General features: G+C 57.6%; 1 protein-coding gene across 1 annotated transcript; it reads right to left on the bottom strand.

Moving 5' to 3' along the window:
• Nucleotides 1–7,752: 7,752 nt before the first annotated feature.
• Nucleotides 7,753–12,224, bottom strand: LOC100194083 (uncharacterized). The gene is made up of 7 exons (NM_001359389.1): nt 11,071–12,224; nt 10,836–10,983; nt 9,284–10,269; nt 9,025–9,169; nt 8,688–8,939; nt 8,280–8,589; nt 7,753–8,188 (listed from the first exon to the last, which is right to left on the bottom strand). The coding sequence occupies exons 1-7, from the start codon at nt 12,105–12,107 to the stop codon at nt 8,079–8,081; spliced, it is 2,988 nt and encodes a 995-aa protein (NP_001346318.1). The 5' UTR covers nt 12,108–12,224; the 3' UTR covers nt 7,753–8,078.
• Between the last annotated feature and the right edge of the window lie 787 nt (nt 12,225–13,011).

Genomic DNA, 13,011 nt, shown 5'->3' with positions numbered 1-13,011 from the left:
GTTCTTCATGACTTGGTCGATGATGAGCTGCGAGTCACCGCGAGCGTCGAGGCGTCGGACCCCTAGCTCGATGGCGATGCGCAAACCGTTGACCAGAGCCTCATACTCAGCCACATTGTTGGACGCCGGGAAATGGAGGCGTAGCACGTAGCGTAGGTGCTTTCCGAGGGGCGAGATGAAGAGCAGGCCTGCGCCTGCTCCTGTCTTCATCAGCGACCTGTCGAAGAACATGGTTCAGAGTTCCGGTTGGATCAGAGCTGTTGGGAGCTGGGTGTCGACCCATTCAGCCACGAAGTCCGCCAAGACCTGGGACTTGATGGCCTTCCGAGGGGCGAACGAGATCGTTTCGCCCATAATTTCCACCGCCCACTTTGCAATTCTACCCGAGGCCTCTCGGCACTGGATGATCTCCCCCAGGGGGAAGGATGACACCACAGTTACCGGATGAGACTCGAAGTAGTGTCGCAATTTCCGCCGCGTTAGGATCACCGCGTATAGCAGCTTCTGAATTTGTGGGTAGCGGATCTTGGTCTCGGACAGTACCTCGCTGATGAAGTAGACTGGCCTCTGGACGGGCAATGCATGCCTCTCTTCTCGTCTCTCAACCACAATCGCGGCGCTAACCACCTCAGTGGTCGCGGCGAAGTAGATCAAGAGGGCTTCTCCGGCAGCGGGGGGCACCAAGATGGGCGCGTTTGTAAGGAGCGCCTTTAGGTTCCCGAGGGCTTCCTTGGCCTCAGGGGTCCAAGTGAAGCACTCGGCCTTCCTTAAGAGGCGGTACAGAGGCAGACCTCTTTCGCCGAGGCACGAGATGAAGCGGCTCAGAGCCGCGAGGCATCCCGTGACTCTCTGTACGCCTTTCAAGTCCTTGATGGGCCCCATGCTGGTGATGGCCACGATTTTCTCCGGGTTGGCCTCGATGCCCTGCTCGGAGACGATGAACCCCAAGAGCATGCCTCGGGGAACCCCGAAGACACACTTCTCGGGATTGAGCTTCACGCCTTTCGCCTTGAGACATCAGAATGTCACTTCAAGGTCGGAAAGGAGGTCAGAGGCTTTCCTCGTCTTGACTACGATGTCATCGACGTAGGCCTCGACCGTTCGGCCAATGTGTTCGCCGAACACATGGTTCATGCACCGTTGGTACGTTGCACCCGCATTCCTCAAGTCGAACGGCATGTTGACATAGCAGTACATGCCGAAGGGTGTGATGAAAGAAGTCACGAGCTGGTCGGACTCTTTCATCCTGATTTGGTGATACCCTGAGTAGGCATCGAGGAAAGACAGGGTTTCGCACCCAGCAGTGGAGTCCACGATTTGGTCGATGCGAGGCAGAGGGTAGGGAACCTTCGGACATGCTTTGTTTAGACCAGTGTAGTCTACACACATCCGCCATTTCCCTCCTTTCTTTCTCACACGCACAGGGTTGGCAAGCCATTCGGGATGGAATACCTCTTTGATGAACCCTGCCACCATTAGCTTGTGGATCTCCTCGCCTATGGCTCTACGCTTCTCCTCGTCGAACCGGCGCAGAGGCTGCTTGATGGGTCGGGCTCCGGCTCGAATGTCCAGCGAGTGCTCGATGACATCCCTCGGTATGACGGGCATGTCCGAGGGACTCCACGCGAAGACGTCGGCGTTCACGTGGAGAAAGTCGACGAGCACTGCTTCCTATTTGGGATCGAGCTCGGAGCCGATCCGGATTTGCTTGGAGGCGTCGCTGCTGGGGTCGAGGGGGACGGATTTAACCGTCTCCGCTGGCTCGAAGTTGCCGGCGTGGCGCTTCACGTCTGGCACCTCCTTAGAGAGGCTCTCCAGGTCGGCGATGAGGGCCTCGGATTCGGCGAGGGCCTCGGCGTACTCCACACACTCCACGTCGGATTCGAACGCGTGTCAGTACGTGCGGCCGACGGTGATGACCCCGTTGGGGCCCGACATCTTGAGCTTGAGGTAGGTGTAGTTGGGGATGGCCATGAACTTCGCGTAGCATGGCCTCCCCAGTACTGCGTGGTAGGTTCCTCGGAACCCGACCACCTCGAACGTGAGGGTCTCCCTTCAGAAGTTGGAGGACGTCCCAAAGCAGACGGGAAGATCGAGTTGTCCGAGGGGCTGGACGCGCTTCCCGGGGATGATCCCGTGGAAAGGCGCAGCGCCTGCCCGGACCGAGGACAAATCAACACGCAGGAGCCCGAGGGTCTCGGCGTAGATGATGTTGAGGCTGCTGCCTCCGTCCATGAGGACCTTGGTGAGCCTGACGTCGCCGATGACGGGGTCGACAACGAGCGGGTATTTCCCCGGGCTCGGCACGCGGTCGGGGTGGTCGGCTTGGTCGAAGGTGATGGGCTTGTCGAACCAGTCTAGGTAGACTGGCGCCGCCACCTTTACCAAACAGACCTCCTGACGCTCTTGCTTGCGGTGCCGAGCCGAGGCGTTCGCCGCTTGCCCACCATAGATCATGAAGCAGTCGCGGACCTCAGGGAACTCTCCTGCCTAGTGATCTTCCTTCTTGTCGTCGTCGCGAGCCCTGCCACCCTCCGCGGGTGGCCCGACCTTGTGAAAGTGGCGCCGAAGCATGGCGCACTCCTCAAGGGTGTGCTTGACGGGCCCCTGATGATAGGGGCACGGCTCCTTGAGCATCTTGTCGAAGAGGTTGGCACCTCCGGGGGGTTTCCGAGGGTTCTTGTACTCGACGGCGGCGACAAGGTCCGCGTCGGCGGCGTCGCGTTTCGCTTGCGACTTCTTCTTGCCTTTCTTCTTGGCGCCGCACTGAGTTGACGCCTCGGGGGCATCTTCCGGTGGGCGGCCCTGGGGCTGCTTGTCCTTCCGGAAGATAGCCTCGACCGCCTCCTGGCCAGAGGCGAACTTGGTGGCGATGTCCATCAGCTCGCTCGCCCAGGTGGGGGTCTTGCGACCCAGCTTGCTCACCAGGTCGCGGCAGGTGGTGTCGGCGAGGAACGCGCCGATGACATCTGAATCGGTGATGTTGGGCAGCTCGGTGCGCTGCTTCGAGAATCACCGGATGTAGTCCCGGAGAGACTCTCCCGGCTGCTGTCGGTAGCTCCGGAGATCCCAGGAGTTTCCAGGGCGCACGTACGTGCCCTGGAAATTGCCGGCGAAGGCTTGGACCAGGTCGTCCCAGTTGGAGATCTGCCCCGGAGGCAGGTGCTCCAACCAGGCGCGAGCGGTGTCAGAGAGGAACAGGGGGAGGTTGCGGATGATGAGGTTGTCATCGTCCATTCCACCCAGTTGGCAGGCCAGCCGGTAGTCCACGAGCCACAGTTCTGGTCTCGTCTCCACCGAGTACTTTGTGATAGTAGTCGGGGTTCGGAACCGGGTCGAGAACGACGCCCGTCGTATGGCGCGGCTGAAAGCCTGCGGACCGGGTGGTTTGGGCGAGGGACTCCGATCCTCCCCGCTGTCGTAGCGTCCCCCACGCCTGGGGTGGTAGCCTCGGTGCACCCTCTCGTCGAGGTGGGCCCGACGGTTGTGGTGATGGTGCTCGTTGCCGAGGCGACCCGGGGCCGCAGGCGCTGTGTTGCGCGTGCGCCCGGTGTGGACCGAGGCTACCCGCATGAATCGGGAAGTCGCGGCGCGATGTTCCGAGGGGTACCCCTGCCTTCGGGAGGCGGAGGTTTCGGTCCGTCGGACCGCGACGTCCTCCAGGAGATTCTTGAGCTCTCCCTGGATACGTCGCCCCTCGGTGGTTGATGGCTCCGGCATCGCGCGGAGAAGCATTGCCGCTGCAGCCAGGTTCTGGCCGACTCCACTGGAAGTGGGTGGCGGCCTCACCCTGACATCGTCGGCGATGCGGTGCTGGATACCCTGGGGTAGATGACGCACTTCTCCGGCCGGAGGTTGGCCCGCCCATTCCTGCCCGACGTCCCGGCGGATCGGCTCAAGTGTTCCTGCTCCCTCGTCGAGCCTGGCCTGCACCCCGCGGATTTGCTCGAGCTGTGGGTCATGACCCCCCGCCGGAACGGGGACCACAGCTAGCTCCCGTAGGATGTCAACGCGAGGCACAGGCCTAGGGAGGTCACCGTTCTCCGGCATACCAAGATGGTTGCCTTCGTTGGGACCCCCTAGATCGACGTGGAAACATTCATGACTTGGGCCACAGTCCTCGACGCTGAGGCTTCGGCTACCGTCAGAACAGTCGGAAAGGCAGTAGTCGCATGCGGTCATGAAGTCCCGCATGGCACTAGGGTTACCAAGTCCGGAGAAATCCCAATAGAAGTCGGGCTCGTCACCTTCCTCGGACCCTGAGGGCCCTTAGGTCGAGACGTCCGTCAGCCGGTCCCAGGGTGACCACACACGATACCCTAGAGGGTTTGGACTCGCCTCTACGAGAGCGTCCGCCAAAGCGAAGTCGCTTGGCGGGTCGAGGCTGAATCCAAAAGGCATGAGATGGAAATCGGTTGGTACCTCTTAGTCGACGGGCGGTGACGAAGTCACGTCAGGGACTGACTGCACCGTCGTCTCAGGTACGAGGGTGACGCCCAGCAAGTCCTTCGCGAGCGTGCTGGCGTCGTCCGCTTGCTTGGGATTGGCGTGTCGCGGGGAGACGGCGCTCGTCTTCGTCTCAGACGTGAGGTCGAGGCCCGACGTGCCCCCCGTTGGGGCGCCGGCGCCGTCGACTCGCTCGACAGCCGACGAGGTGCCGCCTCCTGCTTGGCCTTGGTTGCCCCGCCTCCTCCTCCGTCGGCGGGGGAGGGGACGGGGTGAACTCGAATGTTGTTCTTCCACCACGCGGGGAAGACGTCGTCGATTCCGCTGCCGGCGGGCGGACTGTCGGCTTCCATTGTCGCTATCGCACGACGGGGGAAGGAGTATCATGTCGTAGCTGCCGTCGAGGGACATGAACTCAAGACTCCTGAAACGGAGCATCGTCCCGGGCTAGAAAGGTTGCTGGAGACTGCCCATCTGGAGCTTGACGGGAAGCTGTTCGTCAACACGCAGCAGGCCCCTACCTGGCGCGCCAACTGTCGGTGTTTCGAAACCCGGGGGTCCCTGGACCGACGAGTAAATTGTCGCCGCGTGCCCCAGCCCAGATGGGTCGATGCGAGACGGAGCGCGAAGGGGGAGGCAGCCAGAGGGAGACGGGCGTGAGAGGTGGAAATCCCGCGGCCTTCGTGTTTGTCCCGCGCCCAGGTCGGGTGCGCTTGCAGTAGGGGGTTACAAGCGTCCACGCGGGAGGGAGCGAGCGGCCTCACGCGAGCGCCGTCCCGTCCTTCCCCGCGCGGCCAACCCTCTATAAGAGGGCCCTGGTCCTTCCTTTTATAGGCGCAAGGAGAGGATCCAGGTGTACAATGGGGGGTGTAGCAGCATGCTAACGTGTCTAGCGGAGGAGAGCTAGCGCCCTAAGTACATGCCATGTGGCAGCCGAAGAGGTTTTGGCACCCGGTTCGTGTGGTGTCGTGGCCGTCGGAGGAGCGCTGGAGCCTAGCGGAAGGACAGTTGTCGGGGCTGTCGAGTCCTTGCTGACGTCCTCTTGCTTCTGTAAGGGGGCTGAGAGCCGCCGTCGTCATCGGGCGTGCGGGGCGCCATCATTACTTGTCTGGCGGAGCGAGCCAGACGGGACGCCGGTCTTGTTCCCCGTAGCCTGAGTCGGCTTGGGGTAGGGTAATGATGGCGCCTCCTGTTGACGTGGTCGGTCCGTGCCCTGGGTTGGGCGACATGGAGGCTCCTCCGAGGTCGAGGTCGAGTCTGTCTTCTGAGGCCAAGGTCGAGTCCGAGCCCCCGGGTCGGGCGAGGCGGAGACCGTCGGCTAAGGCCAGGGCTGAGTCCGAGCCCTGGGGTCGGGCGAAGCGGAGTTCGTCGTCTTCCGGGGCTGAGCCCGAGTCCGAGCCCTGGGGTCGGGCGAAGCGGGGTTCGTCGTCTTCCGGGGCTGAGCCCAAGTCCGAGCCCTGGGGTTGGGCGAAGCGGAGTCCGTCGTCTTCCGGGGCTGAGCCCGAGTCTGAGCCCTGGGGTCGGGTGAAGCGGAGTTCGTCGTCTTCCGGGGCTGAGCCCGAGTCCGAGCCCTGGGGTCGGGCGAAGCGGAGTTCGTCGTCTTCCGGGGCTGTGCCCGAGTCCGAGCCCTAGGGTCGGGCGAAGCGGGGTTCGTCGTCTTTTGGGGCTGAGCCCGAGTCCGAGCCCTGGGGTCGGGCGAAGCGGAGTCCGTCGTCTTCTGGGGCTGAGCCCGAGTCCGAGCCCTAGGGTCGGGCGAAGCGGGGTTCGTCGTCTTCCGGGGCTGAGCCCGAGTCCGAGCCCTGGGGTCGGGCGAAGCGGAGTCCGTCGTCTTCTGGGGCTGAGCCCGAGTCCGAGCCCTGGGGTCGGGCGAAGCGGAGTTCGTCGTCTTCCGGGGCTGAGCCCGAGTCCGAGCCCTGGGGTCGGGCAAAGCGGAGTTCGTCGTCTTCCGGGGCTGAGCCCGAGTCCGAGCCCTGGGTTCGGGCGAAGCGGAGTTTCCTATGGCGCCTGAGGCCGGGCCTGGCTGCTGTCAGCCTCACTCTGTCGAGTGGCACAGCAGTCGGAGCGGCGCAGGCGGCGCTGTCCTCTTGTCAGACCGGTCAGTGGAGCGGCGAAGTGACTACGGTCACTTCGGCTCTGTCGACTGGAGGGCGTGCGTCAGGATAAAGGTGTCAGACCACCTTTGCATTAAATGCCCCTGCGATTTGGTCGGTTGGCGTGGCGATTTGGCCAAGGTTGCTTCTTGGTGAAAACTGGGCCTCGGGCGAGCCGAAAGTATGTCCGTTGCTGGAGGGGGGCCTCGGACGAGACGTAGATCCTCCGGGGTCGGCTGCCCTTGCCTGAGGCTGGGCTCGGACGAGGCGTGATCGAGTCCCTCGAATGGACCGATCCTTGACTTAGTCGCACCCATCAGGCTTTTGCAGCTTTGTGCTGATGGGGGTTACCAGCTGAGAATTAGGAGTCTTGAGGGTACCCCTAATTATGGTCCCCGACAATATGCTAAGCAATATTGTAGAAAAAATAACAATAATTATGAATTTTTTTAACAAGACGAGCCGATGAAACTTAAGGTAAAAATGTCAAATGAATTATAAATTGAAATGGATGGAGTACAACTTTCAACTGTAGTGTAACGATATGATAGCTTGATAACATAAATAACAACAATATGAAGAATCTAGGGTATAAAGTGATCCTAAATTGAATATTCTGTTAGTGTACGAATCTAGGGTATAAAGTGATCCTAAATTGAATATTATGTTAGTGTACCCGTTTGATTGAGATTCTTTTTTTTGCAACGAATCTGATTCAAAAATCTAAACCAATGTGACCCTAAGGCCTTGTTTGGCACAACTGCTGCTTGTTGAAAAAGCAGCTTATCTGATAAGCTGGTAAAAAGCAGCTTCTGCTTGTTGGCTGCTTTTAGTTCATTTTGAGAAGCTGCTGAACTGATAAGCTGCTGCAGAAGCTGTCTGTTTGGCAGAACTTTTGCTTAAATTTGTGAAGAAGCTGAAAATAAGCTGTGCCAAATAGGGCCTAAGTTGGACCAGATGAATCGTTGAATTAGTCATTGGACGAAAAGCATAGCTTAGCGTAGCTTTTTCGCAAACCCATTGCAAATCTCCTTATGCAACAAAAGCTTCAGTATATCTAAAGTGACTTAAGAAAGATTGATGATGGGAGATCCAATAGGCCTTATTTTCACTGGAGACAAAAAAATGTTATCACGGGAACGAACTACGACTGAGGACTTACATTTGGGTGATTATATATTCAACTCAATCCACGTGTATAGGATAATGTAAAACTAAGGACTTATTTGGATGATCATTATCCAACTCAATATAGTATGTTGTGTGTTAACGTACAACACATGGATGTGTATTGATATGGATACCTGGCAATCTAAACAAGCCCTAAAGAAGAAGAAGAAAGGAAGCCATGTGCAGGCTTCAATTCAACAGCGAAAGCCAAAGTCCATGACGAGGGAAAGGATCTGTGGGGCTTCACATATCAACGGAAGTACGAAACAATCTGTGTACAGCAGTGGCGATCACTCTTCTCCCAAAACAATCACTTCCAATTACATGCTGGTGTCTAGTTCTTCATCGCTGAGGACGATCTGGTCTTGCATCTCATCTGCAGCAGGCAAAGAGGAGCTCCTTCGCAGTCCACGTCACCTCCGCGAGATCTTGGAGTGACTCGATGGTTTCTTTCTTCAGCGGGAAGACCTTCTCCATGCATTCTGTCAGATTAGGACAGTCGCTCTTAAAACAAAATTCATCTTCTTCTTTTTACAGTCACTTGGCTGTCACCAGTCTTGCAGACGTACGTACCTGGGTGTCTCACGACGTTCAGAAGCGACAGCGAAGCGAGCACCCTCTCCTCCAGGACTCTGTCGTAGCTCAAGCTGTCCAAAAGCTTAGACGCGAGGACGGAGCATGCCAGGGGCTGGAAGTCGTTGCATCCGCGCAGCGGCGAGAGGGAGCTGCTCATCCATGCCACGCTGACGAGGCACGACCGGCTGAGGCTCGGGGTTCCATCGGATATGCAGCTCGACAGCGCCGTGAGGAACCTTCTGCCCCCGCTCTTCAGTAGCATCAAGGCGAGGTTCTTCTGCCGTTCTTCCACTAGCTTCTCTTCCTCCTAAGTCATCATCAGTGCAAGCAAACATGTCGGTTAGGGAAAAAAACCCGAACATTTAATCGTAGTCTTTTTCGGGCATTTGAACTGAACGTACATACCGCTCGAACACTCTTATCTTTGAATACTTCTGATCTCCTGAAGGACTCAGAGAGGGAATCGTCTAGGCCCGCTCTCTTTAGCAGCCACGCTTCTGCTACGGGCTCTCCTGAAGACGAGAACCGCCCTGCCAAGATTAGGAGAGCTCGGGCGCACTGTTCCTGGACCTTCCTGCTCTGCGAGCTGTGCTCCAGAGCGGCTACGATGGCCTCGATCGCCTCCTCCCTGTACACGCTGTACTGCGAAGGATCACCCTGCAAGAAAAGCTTCTTCATTTGAACAATACAATACCAAAACAGACGCCTGAGCGAAGGAGGAAAAAAAAGGCGGAGACGTTACCAGGAGATCGAGCTGGAGTAGCATGGTAGCTGCTAACGGGTGCTGGACGAGAGGAGCCTGCTGGAGGTAGACCAGCAGAACGTGCATCGTGTTCAAGCACCCGCTGTTCTTCAGCTCCTTGACGAACTCCACGATTTTGCTTGTTCTGTTTGAAGGAAAAGGAGAATGAGTTCGATCCAAAAGGGGTATTTTAGCGATGTTTTTTTTTTGTTTTGTTTTACTTATGTCACTGACAACAAAGGGGGGAGAAGTATGTCACCTGTTAAGGCAGACGAGTTCACTCATCAGGTTAAGGGACGCGGCACTGGCTTTCCTCTGATTTCCAGCAAGAAGCTGAACGAGAGGCTCCTTCTTGAGACTATCAGCCAAGTAGTGCCTGCAGCTGCCATCGGCCTGAACGCACGTGGTCAGGAGAGCGATGCAGTGCCTGCTCTCGCGAGCGTCGCCAGCGCCAAGCCTGCCGATCAGGAGGTCCAGCCCACCGAGAGCGATCATCTGCTTCGCGTTCTCGACGTTTCTGTCAACGTCGAACCCCATGAGCAGCTGGTCCAGGAAATAGAACGCGGCGATCTTGGGGGCGCATCTTACGGAGAACAGAGACTGCACCTCGTCGCCGCACTCCAGTACGTGCAGCACGAGCGGCACCCAGTCCAGGGACAGCATCTGCTTGGCCTTAGGCTTCATCATGTAGAGCACCACGGCCGCCTTGAGGAACAGCTCGCTGCTCCTCAGGAGCCTCAGGAAAACCTCCAGCTGCGGGTCCGCGTTGAGCACGAGCTGTCTGATCACCTCGTTCCCCAGAACCAGCTTCCCCATGATCGACATGGCCGACTCCAGCACGGCGTCGTCTTTGGAGGTCAGCGTGACCTCGAGAAGGCCTTGGATGAAAGAGGCGCACGACAGCAGGTTCACGAGGCTCGGGTCCCAGGCCGAGCATGCTCTGGCGACCTCGTGCACGGCGTCCTCGCACTGACTCAGGCTGTCCGAACTGGATACCACGGAAACCGCTCGTTCCAGCAGAGGCACGACAGCAGGAGCTAGCTCGCTGCTGTCCAGCTCTTTCTCGACAGACACCACGGGTTCCTTCTTCGCTGCTTTGGGATGGCTGATCACGTTCCTGCTTATATCGCCTTGGCACGAGAACAGTCGAAAGGAGTATGATTTCCGCTGCGCAGGTGCTGTTTCTGCTAGAGCGGCGCCTTCTTTCCGAGAGCGGGAGTGCTTTTCCTGGAGCCCCATTTTACTCTGTCTACTCAAAACGGGCTCAAGTTAACTAACTTCAAATATATATATATATGCGGGACTAAACAAACAGGAACATGTAGCTTAAAACACTACATATAGCAGTGTTATTCTAAAGCAAAGAGAAGGACTTTGCATTGCCAGTTTAGGGTAATATGTTACTCCTAAATCAAGATCGGATTTTTGATGGCTAACTGTGTAATACTATGAGGCGTCAAGGACAGATGTTTCTCAGTTCAGGAGGCAAGCTTTTTAAACCGAACAGCTCAGTGGATGCTACATGTCTACAACCAACCATAGACAACTGAGGATCCTAGGAATATGACAAAAAAAAAGGCCCCACGGCATAGAAAACAAATATTATACTGTACGTGGATCAAACGGCTGTCTCCTTGGCACCACTTAAATTGTCAGCTGCAAACAGTGACCACAACTCGTCACTTGTCTAAAAGATAGATGCCAATGCTAGTTTGCCTTGCCAAACAAAAAAACACATATTATTACTACGAGGCAAACCATCTAGGAGTAGAGTAGTCATCTGGAGAAAGTTGAAGGAACTGTCGACTCACATGAGCAAGCTTCTGTGTCTTGAAGCCCGCAGCATCGTGATCCAATTCGACATCCAAATCCAGAGCTAGTCCAGTCCCATCGTCCAGCTTTGTATCCTTGACGTCTTCCTGCCCGAGAGCGAGAGCTGTCCCGAAAACCGCATTATACCTGGAAGCAGAATTCAGATAAACTCTGAGAAACTCCTGTGCTCTTGCAATGCAGTCTGTGGGATGGGAAGGTTCACGGTTCACCCACAGGTCTCTGTTGATGGAGGTTCTGTGCACCGAAGCCGAGCTCTTCTCGCGCCCGTCGAAACTCCTGGGCGTCGAAGGCAACGGCACCGAGGGGACGGGAGGCGGCGCGGCGGCGCCTGACTGGAGCCACTCCTTGTAGTACACAGCGAACTGAGCCGTGCCGCTGTCCATGTGGTCGCTGTAGAGCCTCTGCAGGGCCTTCATCCTCGTGCGCCGGTCGTCGGCGTCCCGGCCAGCGACGAGGTCGTCGGCCTCCCTGGCGAACCAGACCTTGAGGTGGAGCAGGTGGGGCAGGAACACGTGGTCCCAGAGGTCCGGCAGCAGCTCCCTGCGCGCGAGGCCCGGCGCGTCGGCGAACACCTGCATGAGGTGGCGCGCCGCGACGCGGTCGTTGCGCTCCATCTTGTACACCACGGCGAGGTAGAGCTGCGCGCAGGCTGCGAGGTGCGAGTTGGGCACCCCGCAGGTGCGGCCGCCGCCGTCCCCCGCGGCGGCGCCGGGGCGCGGCGGCGGCGGTGGCGAGTGGAGCGACGCGACGACGCTGAGGAGGCGGATGGAGTTGCGGAGCGACCGGATCTTGGCGTCGCGCGGCGCCTGTGGCTGCGCGGCGGAGCCGTCCGCGGCCAGGCGCTCTATGCTCTCGATGCCCAGCTCGAGGTTGGCCAGCACGGGGCGGCCTGCCGCCGCGTCGTCGTCCTCGCCCGCGCCCGCGGCGGGCGCGAGGCACGCGGCGCACTTGTCGCGGAGCGCCCGCCTGAATTCCGCGTCCCTGAGCAGCCTCCCGGCGTACGCGGACAGCACGGCGACCACCGCGTCGGCGGCGGCGGCCTCCCCCTCCGCCTCCCTGGTCGTTGTCGTGGTCGTGGCCAGCGGCGGCGACGACGTGTGCCTGGACGACCTCGACGACGCCCCGCGGCGCGGGGGTGACCGCCCGGAGGCGCGTCGCGGCGACAGATGCGGCGCCTCGTCCTCGTCGACGCGCTCCCGCGAGAGAAGGTCGCGCAAGGAGGACGGTGGTGGCGGCGGCGGCAACATCATGGCGCTTGGGCGCTTGCTGTCTGCTCTGGAGGGTGGAGACTGGAGCGTCCGCGTAATCGCGCCCTGCGCTCCTCCCAGTCCCAGCCTCTCTCAGCTCATGCCTTGGGGTGGGTACTTGGGCGCGGACCGCGGAGGCACTGGCGCAGTTAAAGCCCGGGCCCGTGGCTGCCACCTCGGTCCCACGAGCCACGTACGCGCGCACGCGCAGAGAGAAAGAGAGAGCTGAGAGAGAAAGACACCGCGTTCCGTTTTGTGCACGTCGTCGGGTAAACAGCGAAGCGTGTGACGTGAACAGTGATTTCAATTCAGGAGACGGTCACTGTTGTGTTCGCATTTTTGTTTTTGTTGCCACTGTTTCATCACAGGACTACGTATACGCTCATCAGCACGCTTTCTCATATTTTTTAGACAACAACGACAGTTTTTAGAAATAGAGTTGCTATATGGCAGCTAGCTTAATTTTTGCATGAGAAATATGTTCGATTTATATTGGTAGTTTTCAACTAATTTAGGACCTCTTTGAACTAGTTTTATAGAAACTGGTTTATGGAGACAAAAAAAATGGATGTGCATATTTGGTATTTGCAACCTAGTTTCTTGAAAACGGGTTTCTAACTTTGTTTATGATACACAAAGAGAAGTCTATCTTTAATCTATTTTAAAAGTGACTGGTTTAATTATTTTCTTCATTTTTCTTTGTTGTCGAATTTAAATATAGCTTGGACTTGTATTTTTTAATTCAAAGAAATTTAATGATAATTAATCATTTAAGGAAGATTAGGCGTCAAGAGGATCGCACCCAATTTGTCAGGCAAAAGTTGGTTTCAACTAGCATCCTAGTTTTCTTTTTTAGATAATGGAAACAGTTCTGGTTTTCCCTTCATAAGAGATTAGGGCCGAACTT

Source organism: Zea mays, chromosome 5 (assembly GCF_902167145.1).
Source record: "Zea mays cultivar B73 chromosome 5, Zm-B73-REFERENCE-NAM-5.0, whole genome shotgun sequence".
NCBI lineage: Eukaryota > Viridiplantae > Streptophyta > Magnoliopsida > Poales > Poaceae > Zea > Zea mays.
This window is presented reverse-complemented; position numbering and strand designations above follow the sequence as displayed.

Excerpts from the sequence above, each read along its gene's own strand:
- LOC100194083 (NM_001359389.1), bottom strand. The coding sequence starts at position 12,107 with ATGATGTTGCCGCCGCCGCCACCACCGTCCTCCTTGCGCGACCTTCTC. Across the intron at positions 10,270-10,835 it reads AGACACAGAAGCTTGCTCAT|AGTAAAATGGGGCTCCAGGA; the intron begins GTGAGTCGACAG and ends TTGAGTAGACAG. Across the intron at positions 8,189-8,279 it reads GAACGTCGTGAGACACCCAG|AATGCATGGAGAAGGTCTTC; the intron begins GTACGTACGTCT and ends CTAATCTGACAG.